This window comes from Chironomus tepperi, unplaced genomic scaffold (assembly GCF_022539635.2).
Source record: "Chironomus tepperi strain 1889 unplaced genomic scaffold, CSIRO-AGI_Ctep_v1 contig_8, whole genome shotgun sequence".
NCBI classification, from domain to species: Eukaryota; Metazoa; Arthropoda; class Insecta; order Diptera; family Chironomidae; genus Chironomus; species Chironomus tepperi.
Window position 1 is genome coordinate 377887 of NW_027226130.1, and position 20998 is coordinate 398884.

Sequence of the window (20998 nt, forward strand, 5' to 3'; positions counted from 1 at the left end):
TTAGGAGTCATCTGAGGGAGGCCATGAATCACAATTGATTTGTACAGCCAGCCGAGTAAATAAGTAAGCAATAGTTTATTGCTGAATCAGTAAAATCACTCCAGAATGACGTCGACCTGGTTCAATCAATTCAAAATCCAAAACGCAGGACCAGATCAGCATGACTCTGGCATAGAGCTGGCATAGTGCCGGCTCCAAGTAAGAGTCACATAGATAGAAATCGAATCAGGCATCAACTTATAGTCACATTGCTCGACGGCCGGATATTTGACCGATTAACCAATTTGTGCTATTCGTAACAAAATTACATACCATGGATTATCTACAGCAACACGAAGCAGCACAAAACTATATCTAATTACAAAGCAGCTAATGGACATCAACGTGTACATCTTTATTATGTTAGTTTATGCTACATAAATGACAGTTAAATGTAAATTTGCTTCCATCATCTCATAAAAATTGCAACAATGATGTCCTCATACCTAACAAACTTAGTGTCTCTGGTTTTTTCTATGAAAATGCATCGATGGAAAATTTCAGTCATAATTAAATTTTAATGTACAGTTATGCTACCTGTAGCATATTTTCACACAGACTTTTACTATCTTTAAATGTTTTTTTCCCAACAAAAAAAAGTAGGTGACTGTCAACAATGTATTCCTTCAATTAGCTTTTATCCAACCTTTCCACTGCCACTTAACGGTAACAATGTTGATAAGCTATATCTAAAAGTACAAGTGGAAATAAAAAACTTTTTTTTCTGTCGTGCCATTTACGAAAGGCTACATTAGAGTATGGCTGTCTCAAAAACGACCGTTAATTTTTTCAAATAAAAATTTTTGTGGTTAAAATTCAAATATTTTTTGACCGTTACTTCTATTTTTTCTCGTAACGTATATTTATACTTTAAAATAAGTTAGGTTCGAAAAGTTCGAATTTTTCGACAGTCGAATGTCGACAAATTCGAATTTGAGACGGCCACACTCTGGGCTACAGTATCAATGACAATAAAAAGCTGTTCTCACCCTCGTCTCACTTTCCCATTTGAGATTCGCTTTTCCAATCAAGCGAGTATTTACATTTCAAATATTTATCTTTGTTCTTCGTAAAAAAGGATTAATGAAAATTTATTTCAACGACAAAAAATTTTTGTGTTTGTTCTTTCATTATTGAATTACATTAGTGAATCGGTGGAAATGGAAACTGATGGTGAGAACGGTGAGAACGATGAGAATGTAAAGGGAATAAGAATGTGAAATGTTTTGCTTTTGTTCTTCGATTTTTAAATATTTGATGAATGAGTTATCGGTTTATGGGTTTTGGGGCCGTTCAATTATTACGTTAAGGGCAATGGGTAAATTCCATTTAAACATTTGACATTCCGAGAATTCTCGAATTCTCCGAGGTAGGTTATGGTGAATTTTTGAGGAAGGATGATAGACCTGATGAAATCTATGCTGAATCTCATTTCTGGCAAATTGCCCGAATCTTGTTGTAAATTGGTGTGTGCATTTGAGGAATATTCAACTGATGAACCATCGAATCAAGAGGAGCATTCAATAACTTTTTGGGACGTCATAACAAAAAATGAGCATATAAAGGCGAGATTGCTTTTTAGGGTATGAAAGTGAAAAGTAAAACAAAAAAACTTATTGTATAGCATTCTAAGTGATTAAAATATGTATTGTTTTTTACATTTACATTTTTAATTGGTCTCCATCCACTGTTATGTGACAATATAATCCAAAAAATAGAAACAGTAATCAATTAAAATACCTAACTACCCAGCAATTAAGATAAAAATCTATAAAAAATTCACAAAATATTTTTTTTCATATTCAAAAATCAGTCAAAGTTTAAAGTTAAAACAATCAAGTCCAATGTGTTTATTACGATGTTTATTCAGTTTAAAAGGAACATTTCCTACAAAAATGTTTATTTTTACGATTTTTGTATTGTCTTCCTTAGTAATCAATTTAGTCCATTTGATTCTTCTGATTCTGGTGAGGCCATTGAGTAAGAGACTCTACTTTTGGATAGTTCAGTATGTCAATTGGACGTTTATGGCTCGTGAGTATTAAAATAGTTCAAACAATTGGTAAAAACTAGGATCAGACACTCCAATGTACAGTACTTTCCATACAAGTACAGTAAGTACAGCAAGTCCAAGAAGTACAGTAGTTACAGCAACAACGGTAAGTACAGCAAGTAGCGCAAGTACTGCAAGTATAGCTCAAGTACAGCAGGTACCAATCAAGTTCAACTCAAGTACGGCAAGTTCAGCAAGTGTAAAAAGTACAGCAAGAACATCAAGTATAGCAATAACAGCAAGTACAGTAATTATAGCAAGTACTGCAGGAACAGCAAGTACAAGAAGTACAGCAAGTACAGGAAGTACCACAAGTAGATGAAGAACAGCAAGTAAAGCAAGTAAAGTTACTACAGCAAGCAAAGTTACTACAGCAAGTACAAGACTGTGCTTTTGGAGTGTCCGGTCCTTGATAAAACTCCCAAAAATTTGAATCAACCTCAAAATTTAATATTAAAATTCCCCGAAAAACTCATATAAAACATCCAAAAAATTAATCATCTCAAAATTTTCCCATCCACAATTCTCATTTCAACCTAAATACAGAAACCGTATTTTTCTACGAACACTGGTCAAACTCGGAAATAATATTCTACTGTAGTCCAAGTGATTATGAATCACTGAAGCATGAAAAAGTTTTTGTCATTGCAAATCACTCACATGATATTGACATACTTTTATGGATGGTAATAATGAATCATTTCCAAAAGTTAGGCAATGACATTTGCTACGCAAAAGATTTCGTTAAGCATATACCATTTATTGGTTGGCATATTTATTTGTCTCAACACATTAGACTCAAATTAAGCTACGAACAAGATAAGACAACAATAGAGAAGAGATTTAAAGATATATCCACAAATGGTAATGATGTTTGGGTCGTTTTTATGCCAGAGGGACCACGATTCACAAAACAACGACATGCGGAATCGATAAAGTTTTCATTAGATCAGCAGCTATCGCCACTGATGCATCATTTGCTACCAAGAAGTAAAGGATTTGCTGTATCATATGAAGCACTAAAGCAACAAGGATATAACACCATCTTGAATGCACAAATTGCATTTGATACAAAAAATTTCGCTCGTCCAAAATTTTCAAGCATGATGCAATGTCGGAAGATGAAGGCTCACGTATATCTCGAAAGAATTCCATTCAATAACGTCGATCCAACATTCGATGGAATTTATAAAATTTTCAAATCTAAAGATGAGCTTCATGAGAATTTCATTGAGCATGGAAACTTCAATAAAAATGGAAATTTGAAAGCAATTCCAATGCAGAATCACAACTCAATTCTCATAAATTTCATTTGCTGGTGTGTACTTTGGATGGTCGTGACAATTGTCGGTGGATATACTGTGATTGTTCATTTATATTATAAGGATATGCAAAATTATTCAAACATTGTTACGTTGGTGAGAATAGCTTGTGATATTCATGATTATTCCTATATTTATTTACGTCCAATATTGTATTGAATTGTGTAGGGGGGTTGAATTGGTGGGCTAATAGGCATGCAGATAGGATAGACAGATCAGATAGACCAGATCAGATAGACCAGATCATATAGACCAGTTCAGATAGACCAGATCAGATAGACCAAATCAGATAGAACAGATCAGATAGACCAGATCAGATAGACCAGATCAGATAGACCAGATCATATAGACCAGTTCAGATAGACCAGATCAGATAGACCAAATCAGATAGACCAAATCAGATAGATCAGATCAGATAGAACAGATCAGATAGACCAGATCAGATAGACCAGATCAGATAGACCTGATCAGATAGACCTGATCAGATAGACCAGATCAGATAAACCTGATCAGATAGACCAGATCAGATAGACCAAATCAGATAGATCAGATCAGATAGATCAGATCAGATAGACCAGATCAGATAGACAGACAGATCAGATAGACCAGATCAGATAGACCGGATCAGATAGACCGGATCAGATAGACCAGATCAGATAGACAGACAGATCAGATAGACAGACAGATCAGATAGACAGACAGATCAGATAGACAGACAGATCAGATAGACAGACAGATCAGATAGACAGACAGATCAGATAGACAGTCTGGCTCACACTGCACAATATAGGCCTATTGGCGCACCCTTAATTATTAAAACTTAATTTCTTGTTACCAATATTCATTGAAATGGAATTAAATAAAATAAAAAGGTATTAAAAGTCAAAATTACCCCTCAAATTGCTCGTCTGTTAAATTTCCCAAAAATCAACATCAAGGTAAAATTTTAATTCCATTAAAATCGCTGAATTTGCTACTTTTACCAAAAAAGGAAGAAAACTTTTAACTTCTTCACATTTTTCAGTCACATTACATTTCCTGTATCTTAGTAATAATAATTTCAAGATGAATAAAAAAATATACAAATTGAAGCCACAAGTTAACAGATGAAAGGAGGAAAAGTAAGTAGAAGAACAAACCAGAGGTCGAAGTTGGTGAAGTGAAGTCGATATGACTTCGCTTCACTTCGCTAAAATTTCGATCGGTTTCAAGTCAGCTCGAGTGAACACGAAAAAAACGTGTTCACTTTAACCGAGGCGAAACCGAATCCGTTTTTTCGTGTTCACTTTAGTCGATGCGAAACCGAATTGATTTTTTCGTGTTCACTTTAGTCGATGCGAAACCGAATTGATTTTTTTGACTTCACTTTAGTCGACTCGAAACCGGTCTCGGTTAAAGTGAACACGTTTTTTTCGTGTTCACTCGAGCTGACTTGAAACCGATCGAAATTTTAGCGAAGTGAAGTGAACTTTTCGCAACGACTTCGACCTCTGGAACAAACATTTACAAAATGAAAGTTAAACTTGCGAAAAAAAAAAACTTTTTTTGCCTTGTCTTGCTGGATATTAACGTTTTAAATTGCTGAAAATGTTTCGAAACCCCTCGTTGAGGTATCTTTTTAATAGATATTGTCGGTAGCTTAAATGGAGGGTGAGCGAATCACTTTCACGTGGACTATTATAGGAACTGTTTTTTCTACGATGTTGAACTGCTTTGTCTGATTTTTATTTTAAGGTGATTCTGTTGTTGAGATAAGAAACTTTTTTTTATTAGGATGTGGATAAGTTGATGGTTCTTTTTGGTCATTTGAGATGAGATAAAAAGGTTGAATGAGCCATTAGGGATCGTTGGATTAATATTAGATCAAATCAGGTTTAATTATGACTAATTTGAGTGACCCATTGGTCGAAATTGATTCATAATCGACTTTTTCTCGAACGGCACAAAAGGATCGCCCGAATTGGATTGGGTTGAGTAAAGTTGACTTGAACTATAATCATTCAAGTTGACTTGAACTGCATTTAGTCAAGTTGACTTAAATTGTATTGAGTCAAAATGATTTAAACTGTGTTGAGTCAAGTTTACTAAAACTGTTGAGGATTAAGTTAACTTAAACTGTGCTGATTCAAGTTGACTTTGATCGTGTTAATTCAAGTTAACATGAATTATGTTGAATCAAATTGATTTTAATTGATTCAAGTGGATTCAAGTGGATTCAAGTGTGCTAAGTCAAGTTGACTTGAACTGTGCCAACTTCAAGTTCTGAAGCAAATATTGGACTTGTCTATGTTGGCATTACCATTGCATTATCTCTTCCAAGTATCAAAATTATCCAATAATAATGTCCGAAGCTGCTCATTATAAGCTACAAATTGCTAATTACCTCTCAATCCCTTAAAAAAATCAACTTAAAATCTAAGTGGCACCAAAATTTTGTCAATTATTCCTAATTACACCTTTAAAATGGCCCCAATTTCCCACATCAAAAATCGTCATTTTATCTCAAGTTTCATCAAAAATTGCAAAAATCATTGACACTCATAATATCAATACAAAATTCAACATCAACAAATTGAGCATCAAATATAGCTACACCCATTAAATTACACAACTGATTGCACTCAAATGAAATATTTACAAATAAATGCTGAACATGCAATTACGTAGAAATGAAAATTTTTTTCAAATTATTTACATAGAAAAGCTTCCAATGCATGAGTGTGACTAACAAGGATATCATACAACAGAGAGAAAGCCACTTATTTGCACACTCAATTATTCATGATGTATTCTATTTTGTGTCATATTAGCATCTTATATTATTTTCTGAATATAAAATATTTAAACAAAAAATTACGTTTATCACTTTACGTAATGGTGATCGTGTGAGCGTGATATAATAATAGATTATTGACTATATGACACTTTTGGTGCAAATAGGAGATTAGAAATGAGGAAATTTGGTTTGTTCGTAGATGATTGACTGAATTATGGTAACGTGATTCTATAGATAGCACTTCCTGGAAGGCACACGGAGTAGAAATGCTTAAAAAATCCGGATTCAGAATGACTTGAATCTGGTCTGAGGCTGAATTTCATCGAATCAGGCCTTAAGCTAGAGCAGTGATGGGCAATCTGTGTGCCATAAACTGTATATCATGAACTGAAATGTCATGAACAGAATGTCGTATTCAGTTCCGATCAAGGCTTTCCAACAATGTCTGTCATGAAAATGAAAGGTTGCCCACTTCTGGGGTAGAGTCACGCTTCCCTCAGAGCGGATTTTAGGCCTATTTTACGTCGAGTACATTTCAGGTTATAACGAAACGCTATTGAGAAGGGAGGTAGGCTCAAAAATTCTTTTTCACGTTCCATAATAAGTGAACGGTCCCATAGGAATCCTGCTGAAATTATCTAAAGAGAAATCTCATCCTAACAGGCAAATTGCATGACTTCATGGTACATAAATACCACTATGGCACCAAAAAACAATCTCTTTGCCTGCTTTAGTCTTAATTTATTTTTAAAAATCAATATTTATTCAACTTTTTTGTTAATATTCTTTAAATGCATCATTCACGAATTTTGTCACTTAATTTGTCAAGAACTGTTAATTAATCTAATCTACTGGCCACTCTATATGCTATTTCGATCTGGAAATACTATAGTTTGATCATTCCTTAGCGATGATCCATTGCATTTGTCCTTGAAGTTCAGGAGAGATCTGATACTTGCAACAAGGATTCTGAAGTTCGTTTCTGATAGATTTGTTGATCCGGACATGTATTTCTGTAATTAAGAGATTAAAATTGTCGAAAGGATTAATTTTAAAATGTAGCATGAAGGTATTAATTGGTTGAAATATTTAAAGTAATGATTCTGAAACTTTTCAAATTGGGACACACTTAATTTTGGATTTCTGAAGTCACGACTTCAACAAACTCTCTAAACCGAGCAGTACAATGCGGTAAATTGCATTTTAGCGTTAAAATTGGATCGAAATCAGCCGACACGATGCCGGAATGATTAAACTTATGAGTATACTCAGAAAATTGAGCATGCTCAACTGTATTATTTGAGTATACTCGTGAATATGCTCATTTTCTATTAAGGCTAAAAGTCGGAAAATAGTGTCTCAAAGTCAGAGTGACTCTAGAGTCGGAACAGAATCAGTTAAATCCGGCTCGGAGCCAGAGTCACGTCATGTGCCACTCTCTGTCCAAAACAGACTATTTAGAGCGTTAAAAAGTAGCAACTCTCATCTTCAGCAACCCCAAAAATCCCAAAACCTCACCTGCAATCGATTCGTAACCAGCCACAACTCCTCCTCACCACTCAAATTCGTAACAACTTTCATTCCACTCGCAAATTGCAAGGTTTCATCATTCCTATAGAGAATTTTAATATTGTCGGTTTTATATGATGTCGATGAGTCCCAACAAACAATCGCAAGTGGATTTAACAAAACAAAAAATAAATTTCCATTTTTATCCATCGCTTGTGCTGTAAATTGAATATCAAGTATAATAAAGATGAAAAGAATTTGCATATTTAACAAAATGAACATACCGCCTGTTTGTATTCCTCTCGTACCAATCACTTTGAATTCATCTGGCATTGCATTTGCATCATTTTCCCATATTGTTGCATTGTTTATAATCCTAAGTGGAACAGAATTTTCCGTTGCTGATGCAAGTGCATGAAATAAAAGTGAACGTTCCGTGTCTTGTCGTAATGGTGCTTTTGTGATGGTCATTGCAAGTAGTCCATCCATCAAATCAAAAGATTCACCAGCAATTGTAAATTTTCCATAGTTTGGATATGGATAGAGCTATACATAATTGAAAAATATGTTCAATGTATTAATCAATCAATGTTGATAAAGCATGTCAGGTGCATTTAGGGGTGTGGTTTGAGGTTTGGATGAAAGGAATGTGCATTATGTGTGATAGGAACTTAATGAAAAGGAGGTCAAAGCTCTTATTTAGATTAAACTTACAAGCTTGTTATTTATTCTCCATGCCTTGTTATATTCTAAGTCATAAACAACGAGACCAAAGCCAGTAACATCAGCAATATAAGCTTTAACTTTTGTACATCGTCCTGGATCGGCAACGTCAAGGATCTATTGAAATATGAACAAAAATTACTTAAAATTCATCAAAAATCATTAAAAATATTGATGCTTACAGGCGTGACGAACAAGCTGGTATCCACATACATGTTCCTATTGAAACGGTATCTCTTAACAAGCTTGTCTGTGATCAAGTTAAAAATTAGCAATTGTGGTTGACAATATTGGATGTCGCCAATTTTTCCTGTATCTAGAACCCACATTTGATTACAGCCATCATAAGCCACACGAAAAACGGATGTTATTCCTTCACAGTTTTTACCATGCGATGAATGCCAGTCATAGCTAGGATATGGTATGATTGAATATGTCGACGATGATTTCGTGTAGCCCAATGAGGCTGGTACACCTGTCGTGAATCTTGGCATTGTTATAAATACTCTCGTTGTGTCTAAATTACCTTCAAAAGAAAGGTTTTCGTGCAAGTCATTTGTAGAGCATTAAAAAAATATTCAGCATGTCATACCTCGATAGTCAACAGAAACGTCAATTGGTATAATATTTTCTGGTACATAATTTCCACTATTTATTGCTTGTTGTCGAATGGCTGGTGATGGAAAATAATAGTCCATTTGTTGCCATTGTTTGAAGATTTGGACATTTGCTTCTGTGTTGGATGTAAGGATTAATAGGATGGAGAGGGTGAGGGGAATTTTCAGATACATGCTGGAATGTTTGAATTTGATTAAAGTTTTTATAAAGAAGTAAGGATCTAATTGTATTAAATAATTCTGATTTTCAATGCTTTTCTTCTTAGCCCTTCCTTCTTAGCAGTGTCTACCTTAAGAGAGTATGGCCGTATGGCCTTACCGTATGGCATAAGGGAGAGTGTTGAATTGTTTGACAAGAAACTAAAAATTACCAGAATTTTTACCTGGAATTAAAGAAATGTGTCCAAAATTTGATGAAGGGAATTGACTTTTAAATCTCCTTTAATCTGATATGCCCCTTGCACTCAATTCAGCGCGGTCCACTTCGACAGGGAACATTCATTGCATGGTTATACTCTAAGTAAGAGCATTATACTACGACCTATGGTTTATCTATGCAATATATGTATCCAACCACAATTTGAGTGTCATAAATCACACAAACTGAATTGGGATGGCTAGAACACCGAAAAAGGACATTAATCAATCTAGATCAGTAGTTAATAGCATTTTTGGCTACACACTAGTGTACCGCGGCACACAGATTGCCCATCACTGGACTAAACACTCTCTGGGATCGAAGCCCGAGTCTTTAGGATTGGCTAGATGTCGGTTAATACTCTAAACACTACTTAACTGCTGCTATACAGGATGCCAACCACTGCTGTGTATTTTTCTAAATTGTCTAATATTCCTAGAGTGGCCAGAGGTTTTTTCGCAAAAGTTTGGGACACTTTTGGAAAAAGCGGGACATTTTAAGGCTTTATCGGGACACAGCAACAAGGGTGAAAAATACAGCAACGTCCGGGCAAAAATGCAGCAGATGGCCGCCCTAAATATTCCCAGCAATTCTAGTCCCATTTCAGTGCAATTGACACTAGCCCTAGACAATTCTAAAATTCAATTCAATATCCTATGCTCTTGTTGATGAACATTAAGTCAAAAACTCAAAACAATTTCCATGCCAACCTTCATTCATTCATCTCATTTTCAATTAATTTTTTTCACAATACTTAAAACTTGTTAATTTAATCTTCATTTAAGATCTTTAATATTCAAGACAAAAAAAAGTGAATTTATTCCTAAAAAACTCATTAAAATTTCCTTCCTTCCTCATGCCCTGCGGGTGGTTACCCCAAGAAAGTAAAATTCCTCATAAAAAATTTCCACGTTAAATGTTTTTCATTTATTTTAAGTTTTTCCATTCAATTTTTCCACATCTAACTATAAAAAAAAGAATTTTTAAGCTTCACCTCCGTAAACTTTTATTTCTTTTCTTTCACATTGTTAGCAAAGTAGATAGAATATTGCAGAAGTTATTTTCCATTTTATGGCATACTTTTTAGTACGTATTGGTATTTTTGTCACCTGTTTCATTAAGTCATTTCATGATTCATTAAGTTTTCTCACTTTTATGACGAGGTTTATGAACTTTTATAGAATCTAATTTACAGTTTTACGTGAATTATGGAATGCTGTAATGTCGTGGGAGGAAGTTTGTGAATAAATAATCGAGGATGTTTGTTCTTTACGTGTTGATGTTGTTTATGGAAGTGCCAAGGACGCAAGTTGTGTAGCATAGGATTTTTCGGGATATATCATGTTCAGAAAGTTGTCAGTTAGTTTGAAATTCTTTAGTTTTGATGTGTAGCTCATTTACTTTCCTGGTTTTAAAGATCGATAGTGATGCATGGCCTCATTCAGTTGAAGCTGACTCTTTTAATGGCCACAATGTGTTAATTTCAATAGCAAATGCAATATTGTCTCAATTAACAGCTTCCTTTTATGAACAATTGCGTTCCTATCAACATCTTTGTGTTCTTATTTACTTACTTCGATGACCATACAGATCAACTGTGATCCATGGTCTCCCAATTCTTAAGGTGATAAAAGTTTTATACATGTGGCTTTAGCCGCTCCTAGCTTAATTCAGCTTATGCCAACCTGATCTTCTCGCGATGAAAGTCATCAATACAAGCCACATAGTGGGGCAGAGTCAAACGAGTCTCTGGTTATTAAAGGGTGTTTTGGCATAGCAAGCAGCCATCCTTAAACACATACTAAGAGCTTCGTGTTCAATTTTATCAAGTTTACAAATTCAAAAGCTTTTTCATCCAGTTATTGATATTTTACTCAATAAAGTAGTGTTTTTGAAGTAATATTTTAAGCGAGACACAGTAAAGTACACGACCAGTGTGAATTTAGTGACTCGCCAAATTTTTCTCGACACTTTGGCATTTCTGAAGGTTATTACGACTCAGTAGAGTGTCAAATTGAAATTGTGTATTAGAAATTTATCGCATAGTCCCTCACAACTTGCCGTCAAAGCAGCAACCCTGGTAGCAACTAAGCAGTAACTTTGAGGCTACATGGTGCTGCTCTGGATTAAGCAAGTGACACAACAAGTGAACAGCCCCTCAGAATCACAAGTCATCCCCCTATACAACACATTTCAATCCCCATTAAACATAGATTTATGGATAATTAAGTTCTATTAAGCTCTATGTTGGTAAAAATCATGATTATAAATTTAAAAATTCATAATTCTTTATGAATTTATGATCATGTTTATGCTGTAATATGTTACATTTACATTTTTAATTTAACGTGAAAATTGTAAATTTATGAAGACTTATTGTGGTGTTTTGTTACTATTTTGTGCTGAATAAGTTGAAAATGGTAAAGGTAAATGCAATTTGAATTAAAATGCGGGAAACAACTTGATTCAATCCGATCCTTTTGAATATTTACAGCAAAATAACCTTTTAATTCCAAGAAGTGTTGGAATAATTTTAATAATAAATAAAACCTTATTTAATGGAAATATCTCAACTCAAATGAACATCATTTTTCCCGGAAGTATAAAAGGCATTTATGAATAATTACGTAATTCCTCACGAAAGCTTCCTCAACATACCCTTTCAAAGTTGACTTCATTAATCACTTCCATAATAAAAGTAAAATGATGACTTTTACGGCAAAAAGATGAAAAGTTCGTGCTTTTCAACGCGAATATTCCGCGAAAAAGAGCTAGTTCCATAGACGACGTCACTTAATGTAAATATTTTTGTCATTATTACGTAGAATTTTTTGTTTATTAACTGAAAAGTTTTCAACTTCAGAAATTATTTTACAACCTTTTTAATGTCAAACTTTTATGAGACATTTTAAAATTTTTGCCATCTTTAGAGGATTATAATTATCACTTTTAACATCCCACCTCCGGGAATTTAATGGAAAAAGTTAAATGATTCGGGAGTTGACCTTTTCCTTCTTAACAAATTATTGTGGGAATTGTATGGGATGCATAGAAAAAAAAAAAAAAAAATAAACATTAGCTTTGCAGACCTTAAGGTCCATAGCTGCGCGTTTATATGCGTTTCATGGCTACTGGGAGTTTAACGAGGAGGATTCGCCAGATCTCTCGCTCAAACCTAGACCTACAGTTTATAGTGGAATCCGAACCACTTCTTTGATGACATTACTGCCTGTAGCCTTCAAAGGGAGGCTGTGAGCCGCGTTTCCACTACATATGATTCGAAAAAGGACATGTGAAAAATTTCCCATGCCGAGTCTCGAACCCATGATCGCTAGATCGGTGTTGCAATAATTATGTACCGAAGTACTAAACCATTCCGCCACCGAGCCACCTCGACTCACTCGACTCACATGGGATGTGTAGAGGAATTATTAATCCCATGTTGATTGTATGGTCAACTTCATACACATTTATGCTTTCCCGATTTTCGAATTTCGAATTTCGATTTTCGAATTTCGATTTTCGATTTTCGAATTTCGATTTTCGATTTTCGAATTTCGAATTTCGATTTTCGAATTTTGAATTTCGAAATGTTCGAGAGTGAGACGAGAGTGATAGACTGAGGAAAATTGAGAGAGATCCAATCGAATTACTTACAATAAAAGTTTAAAAGTCGCACAATAGATAAACTAAATGCTAATTAAAAGCTAAATTTAATTACAATCTTCCATTTATGCTTCCAAATTCAAATAGAATTTTATGCACGGAAGCATATTAAGGAATTATAACTTTTTACTTCTTATTTCCATTTAATTAAGAATTTTTCTTTTAAATTCAAATATTTGAGACGGAAAAGCATCTCATCGTCTTAAGCTAATTAAATTTGTGCTAAATACTTGTGTTCAGGATATGTGCATGCATATTAAATTAGTCAAATGAGGAAAATTTAAAGTAAATAAAAGATGAGGAAAATTTCACCCAGTTTTTCTAGTCGAGGAATTTCCTTCGACACATGAATTTTTAAGAATGTTGAAAAACTTTTCCATCCATAAATGGATCTGTTAATTAAGTTTTTTATTTATAGAAATTTTCTAATCCTTTTTTTTTCATAATGGAAAATGAATGAAAATTAGAAAATAATGTTCCTTAATTTTCCAAACCTTTTCACACAATGAAAATTTTATTTATATTTTTTGTCACAATTCACCAGACCAGACCTTTTGTGTTGACATAATAAATGAGAATTTTATTGATTGCTGATTAATAAATATTAATGAATGAAAAATAAATATACTTTTGTAAACATAATTATAGTATTTTTTTCGTTGTATTTTTTCGAATCATTAATTTTAAATTATTTATTAATCTAAAGTACAAATACAAAATTAATCCTTTATAAAACGGAATTTTGAGAGATTTTTTCAATTTTATGAGAGATAAAACTTTAAAAATTTAAAACCTTTTTTAATTTTTGAGAAAATTGAAAGATTCAAATTTTGAGAAATTTAAAAAATTTTAAATTTGAGAAAATTGAAAAATTAAAATTTTAAGAGTTGAAAATTTCAAATTTTAAGAAAATTAAAAAGTTCAAATTTTTCAAAAATTTAAAATTTCTTTAATTTTTATCTTTTTTAAAGTATTCTAAATGTTTAAATTCTTTTACCACATTTAAGCTTCTTCAAATATTTTCAAAATTCCTAGTCATTCTCAATCTTCTTAATTTATTCGTGTTTACTCTCCAAACAATATCCCATAAAAATTCCAACGTCAATAAAAAGAGCAAAATTCCCATTGATTAACTTAATATCGTCCCTCCCCTCCATAATTACCAAATTCCCTGCATGAATAGCACAAAAAAGGGAACCCATAAAACCTCATATATCAAATAGCGCAGACAAATTTTCATTCAACATAATTACTGCAAAATATAATCCAAAAGATCCTGTTAATGGAACTTTGAATGTATCAATTAGTTTGAAGGTTCACTTTAATTGCTCAACAACTGGCTAATGAAGTGATAACAATGTCAAGTTAATGATGAAAGCATGCTGAAGATTTGGATAGGAAAAAAATCATAAATCTTTGGTGTAATGTGCAGTAATTTAGGAGCATGTATGGACACATTGGATATAAATTACAAAAAGGGAACTTTGATGATTGTTTTTGTGGTGAAATTAATTGAAATCCCTAAAATCAGGGGTGGACAACCTTTAATGTCCAACGACACAATTCGACTCAAGAAAATTGTAGGCAACTGTAGCAAAGGCAGTCGCCTAAGACGTATGCAAACAAGTTACTCAAGCACTTTACTATGCTATTCAGCACACAGGTTGTCCGAGGAATTGGGGAAGTCAAAGTCTGACTCCGAAGCTGTCCAAATGTCAAGTGTGTACCTTCACGTGGTATCCCCTGTTACCACCAAACTCACCGCTTGCGACCGAAGCTGTGCCGGGATATATACTTAAAAGAGTAGATTAAAATCTATCTCAAACCCTCGCTTGAAGGGTGGCAGCCCCACAAACAAGCTAGGGATAGCAGGCTTACAACTTGCTATCTTCGAACCCAACATGTCCAAAGAAAGCTACAAAAGCACACAGGTTGTCCACCACTGACTCAAAATTTAAAATGGAATAAATCACAATATTTAATTAAAATATTAGACACTGCAGAGACTTCAAGGTCATTTTGTGGTAGATCGCGACTTGTTATTGTTTTTTTTTGCATAACACAAAATCACGTTTATATGCAAAACTGATTCACAATGACTATATTAAGTTTGTCAAGCATATTGTTTATCTTCAATTCTTATGAAATATTTTGTCACGAAAAATAAAAATCCCGGTTCTTTGAGTAAAATGGGAAACACTTTCAACTATCAATTCATTGGAGTGATATTCACAATTTTCAAATTAAAAACATATAATTTGCATACGTATATTCAAATTGATAATTTGGTGTGAATTTGATGTTTACTCTTATCATCAACTATTGTGTTTTGCTAATTTTGTTGTTTTGTTGATTAAAAGGTGAATGACTTTGTTCTTTGTAAAGCATGTAGGTAAAAATATTATAATTAAATTCAAATATTTTTGACTTTCAGGGGCGTAATTGGTGTTAAGGACCAAACCTGCCCCCTTTTATGGAAGAAATTATTCAATTTTCTAGTGATTTCGTGGAAAAAATCCCAAAACACCGCCCTAAATTTTCGGGATCAATAAAAAAATCAAAATGCACTGCAAACACACCAACCGCCCCTCTTGGTTCTAAAATACTCTTAAAGAAAGGCTCCTTATAGAGCATTCGGTATTGTCAAGTTATTGGTAATTGGCAAAAGATATTCTATGCCAAACAGGCATAGACACCGCTTTTAGGTGCCGTAGTGGTCTTTCTCTACGTGTGGAAATGGGCCATCGTGAGCCCCAGCCAAGGAAGTAAATAATAAAGTGTTCTTTCTGCACCATTAAAGCCTGCTAGGATTTATAAAATATCAGCACTAAAAATATACCATAACGACACTTTTCGTACCATACATAAAAAATGTCCCGATATTTTATGAAAGTTGAATGGACACAATCTTTTTATAATTAGATGCAACCCGGACATTAATTTGCCATATATTAGATAAAATGCCAAAATATCACCTGGATGCAGATTACGGTATGTTCTGTTTATAGTATTGCTTATAGTATCTCTCACCAAAAGATCAAAGCCGACCGATATATGGAGAATAAAAGCACTGCGATCAACTGGTCTAAATGCAAATATTTTTGGTGCCTAATGCGAGAGTTCAGCAAGCAAATTTAATTATCAGTAAACTGCAGTTGAGTTTTATATGGAAATGTCAACTTGACTGCATATTGAGTTCAAGTCGACTTCAAGCTTTGCAATAAACATGTCAATTTTTTTAGCACACTTATTCTTCAATTTAACACATCTTATACTGTGATGTTCAGATAACTGAACTTTTAAACGTCACTGACCAAATGGTACCAAAACATCAAGTTCATCTGTCCGCAATCACTTAAATAACTACCTCTAAATAACCCCAACTAATCTAAATTCGATCCACATAATTTATTTAAATAACCAGCACTTTTTATTCCAAAAATTAAGCACAAAACTTTTTTTGCAACATCTTCGACTGAAAAAAAGTTAAATTCGCAATAAGTACTTCGCCTTACTGTATAAGTGGGGTCATTTTGAAGCAGTTCACTGATTTATTCAAGTGCTATTAATTTTTGAGAAAAGAAAATATTTAATTAATTCTCATCATCATTTACCGAGAACCTTTTTTTCAGTTCTCTTTTAAGCGCGAGAGCACGAAATATAAAAATTTTGTGTAACTGCTAAGAAGGAAGGGCGATGGAAAATTATTAATTGTCAAGTGCTTTACAGTGGCATCACCAAAAAAAAGGAATAGACAATTAATATTAATTTATTCATAAAGTGAACCTTTTTTTCCCTTCCAAATCTGCCTACTTACTCTGAATATATTGTTCAGCTACTTCTTCGTTTCCAGAACTTCTCAGGCTGAGCTTTTTTATTTTTAAAACAGATTTTTGCCTCCCAGAAGTTAAATTTCAATTAAGGCGCTAAGGCGAACTGAGCGAAAATATATAAAAAAATAAAATTCTGACCGCACCGACAGCGGCAAATCATCGACTGTCGCTTCGAGTATCATCAGGCATACACTTGGGAGAATTTCAATTATAAATTGACACCTTTTTCTTTTCTTCTCTTTTTTTCTCATTCTATTCAGTTTAGCGCATTTTTGAATAACACGAAGCTTATAACTTCACTTTGACTGGCTGGCTTGCTCGGCTTGTTCGGCTTGTTTGACTTGCTCGACTTGTTCGGCTTGCTTGGCTTGTTCGGCTTGTTCGGCTTGCTCGGCTTGCTCTGTTTTCTCGGCTTGCTCGACTTTCTCGGCTTGCTCGACTTGCTCGGCTTTCACGGCTAGCTCGGCTTGCTCGGCTTTCACGGTTAGCTCGGCTTATTCGGCTTGGTCGGCTTACTACTTAACCAAAAATGCGCTTAAGTCCCTCAATCAATAACACGAGGACTTTTAAAATTATTTTATTATATATGCATGGCAGCGGCACAATACGATAAGACTCAATATGTGCTTCCATTCTCACAACAAACGAGTTTTTTTCTCATATTTTAAAAATCGAGAGGTTCTGTCGCCAGTATAGTAATAACATACAATTAAAAGGAATGCGTGTGTGTTTATCGTTGGAGCTTCTTTTCATTCAGAACTAAAAATCGTCATGTGAAGTTCAGACATTGTAATTTGCAAGGCTGATAATTATTGTTTGATGACGACAATAAAACAATCAATTTTAAGTTTTTTTTCTCCGTTTGTGGATTGTTGAGGATTATTCCCGAGATTATCATCATCTTGTTGGTATAATACATTTTTTAAAAATAATATACTTATGGTATTATTGTTTGATCTTGCTAATGAAATATAATACTTGAATGTTCATGACTCAAAGGAGAATCAATCAACTGTATAATTAGAAAAGTCGTAAAGTTGTCGGAAGCTTTTGAAGATCTTGGAGCAATATTCTTGATTGACGACTTATGGGGTCAGTGTACTGTTTAGGTTTCAGTTGTTTTTGTAAAAATATAGAGGGATTTTTAGCCATAAAATCGCCATAAAACCGCAGATTGGCATCTCCTAACTTCTATTGATGCGAACCTTTAAGTACTGACCTACAGTAATCTACAACACATTGGATGGAACTCTACACCCTGAATGGAACCTACACACTGGACGGAACTCTACATTAATTGAATATCTATTATATCATCATATCCTGTATCATAAAATTTATTCATACTTAATACTTGACACTAGAGTAATTTCAGATTTTTCGGAATATTTGCTCATCTTTCTGGCAATTGAAAATCAATTGAGTGCCAATCCCTACAATAGAGTTGAAAGTACAAAGTTCTATCGATTTGGTACAATTTTCACATCTAAGCTCCCTTTACATTGGCTAGACACTGGCATTATGTCTATTTTTACATTGATTCGAACAAGAACCATAGTTTCTGGATTTTAGATACAATCCAAAAGTTCTCGACTGCACCTTATAGTCCATCCAAGGCTAAAGTTCTTCTTTTTTCGTCTGCTGACCTAATTCCATCCATTCTCTCCGAGAACATCTTCATATACATATAATACGTAGTTACCGTTTCTGATTATCTGATCAACAATCCGACAAATATCACGACTTGGATATTCCGGAGAAAAAAAATTATCTTAATTATGCCTCATAATCTAATTATCACAATAAACAAGTCGTTAACAAAAATTCCCAAAAAATTATATGTCTGAAATCCCAAATCATGCATGATGTTCAAAAACATCCAATAATTAAATCAATAAAAAAAATCTTGAGATTCTTTAGGGGATCATCCGCTTGTTATGGTACAGGATGACGATCTTTTGTCAAAAATGAACAATGGAATCTTCGGAATCAGAATTTAACGGATTCACCCGTCCAGGAATAAGGCAGCCTGAACGTAATAACTGAACAACCCCTAATGCATTATTACTTTTTTTGTCACATAACATTCAGTAAGGTCAGCCAAGAATATTCTAACATCCGCGGCAGTTATCGTGTTTATCTGCAGACAAAAATGAGAGGTTCTAATGGATTTAGTCAGATAATAAGTAAATAACGATGACATTCATTTCTGGATAAATTGACTTTTAAATATACGGAATTAGATAAGTCATTTTTTTGTTTGTGGACATTTGCTGATTTATGATGTCTTGAAAAAAGTAGTGAGTTATTGAAGGTTAATTTGGAATTGAAGGAAGATGGGAAGAAGTTGAGGATTGAGCTGAGGTAATTGATTTTTAATGATCCTCTCCTTCTCACTGACGCAACAGGTTTGCGTCACTAACTTACTTACTTCGCAGGTACAGTACAATTGTGATCCGTGTTCTACCTCGGATCTGTAATGTGCGAACAGTTGATGCGGACTAAAGAAATTTGAATCATATTTCAATGGCCGGAAAAATCCGCCATCTTGAAAAACATCAAAACTTAAAATTTGCCATGATTTTTAGCTTGAATGTTTCAAAATCAAGCTAACCAATTTAATTATGTTCAGAACGTCTGCTAAACTGACAGCTCTATCTTTCAAAAATTATTCCAGTTTCATTTTGTTTTCAACAAACATTCAATAAAAAATGCAAAACTTAAATGTCTTTAATCAATTTTCTTTCTTTGAGACTTTTTCTTTAATTTTCCACAAGCAACGGTTTAGTTTAGCATTTTGCTTTAACATCAAAATTAAAGGTAATTTAGAGTTTTGAAGATTAATAACGTTCATGACAAGGTTAATGAGCTTTTTTCCGAAAATAAGAACCATTCGAAATTGAAATTCCGAAAATAAGAACTCGTGATTTACAGCCTCGGATGACACCTAAAGCCTGCTCTTCCGAATTATTAAAACTTACTTCCTTGACTAGTGCTGCGTTTAGAGAACGTACATAGACATCTCTATGAAAACTTCTGCCAGTTCTATCTTCTTCCCAAATCTTTCTGACAAAATTCTTCCAATTTTCTAGACAAAACGGTGTAAATCTTCTTAAGCTTTCGTGAGCAAATGTTTGCGTTTCAAGATAAACAAAGACATGAAGGGCTTCGAATCAAATGTGAACAAAATTAACAGAAACGATCATTTCTATAATCCAATGACGTCATAAGTGATTCTTCGATAGGTCATCCATCGATTAATCATTTCTTTAATTCTGAAATGTAAAAATTCCCCAAAAATAATAGATTTAGTAATACACTGAGGGACACAGAGTAATACAATAAAAGAATAGAAATAAAAAATTTTTTGATTGTTTTTGAACACAAAAGTCAATTGTTTATTAATCAAATTATTTTACGTATTTAACAGATAATGTACAATTCATTTACAATATTTTTATTTATTTTGATATCTCACTGGACATTCAACTCTTATTTACATGTTTTTGTGTTTCTTGATTCTGAATTATGTTCCAGTTTTAAAACAATTTTATGGAACATTTAAAATGTCAATTATGTAACAAAATTCCGGAATGAATTAATCTTGAGGTCAGCTAAGTAATGACCTCTAAGCAATTTATACCGGCTTTGCTTTGTTTATTGCTGCTGCTAAAATGCTACATTATTGAAATTAAACAACTGCAAGTTTATGTTATGTTAGAATTTTGCTTCAAGAGTTGAAAACTTAATTTTTTTACATTTTTAATTTTTTTTTTCTAACTTATTTCTAAAGTAAAATTTTAGATTTATTTTTTTTATTATTATTATTGATTGGTTTGGATTTTTAAGGTCAATTCTGTGATTTTTTAATTATTATTTTAATATTTATAATCTCAATTTTATATGGAATATGAAAAAGAGTGGAAAATTTTGTGACTTCAAGTTTTTTCTTTAATTTGTTACAAAAATTATTATAAAGATATTAGATTAAAATTGTTCAAATTTTTCAAAAAAAATTTTGAAATTATAGAAAAAAATTAGA

The 20998-nt window shown here is 33.3% G+C and overlaps 2 protein-coding genes across 3 annotated transcripts; one reads left to right on the forward strand and one right to left on the reverse strand.

The window, feature by feature from the left end:
• Nucleotides 1-1199: 1199 nt before the first annotated feature.
• Nucleotides 1200-3573, forward strand: LOC139100172 (1-acyl-sn-glycerol-3-phosphate acyltransferase delta-like). Its single transcript, XM_070652781.1, has 3 exons — nucleotides 1200-1221; nucleotides 2113-2406; nucleotides 2639-3573. The coding sequence occupies exons 1-3, from the start codon at nucleotides 1200-1202 to the stop codon at nucleotides 3571-3573; spliced, it is 1251 nt and encodes a 416-aa protein (XP_070508882.1).
• A 3357-nt stretch (nucleotides 3574-6930) lies between these two features.
• Nucleotides 6931-17130, reverse strand: LOC139100574 (dopaminechrome tautomerase-like). 2 transcript variants are annotated; one of them, XM_070653222.1, is made up of 7 exons: nucleotides 16941-17130; nucleotides 9015-9214; nucleotides 8605-8939; nucleotides 8414-8539; nucleotides 7984-8245; nucleotides 7709-7917; nucleotides 6931-7203 (listed from the first exon to the last, which is right to left on the reverse strand). In XM_070653222.1, exons 2-7 carry the CDS (start codon nucleotides 9211-9213, stop codon nucleotides 7051-7053), a joined length of 1284 nt encoding a protein of 427 aa, XP_070509323.1. In that variant the 5' UTR covers nucleotide 9214; nucleotides 16941-17130; the 3' UTR covers nucleotides 6931-7050. The 2 variants fall into 2 exon arrangements, with proteins under 2 accessions (XP_070509323.1, XP_070509314.1); XM_070653213.1 differs by having other exon boundaries at nucleotides 8605-8948; nucleotides 16941-17129.
• Nucleotides 17131-20998: the final 3868 nt, after the last annotated feature.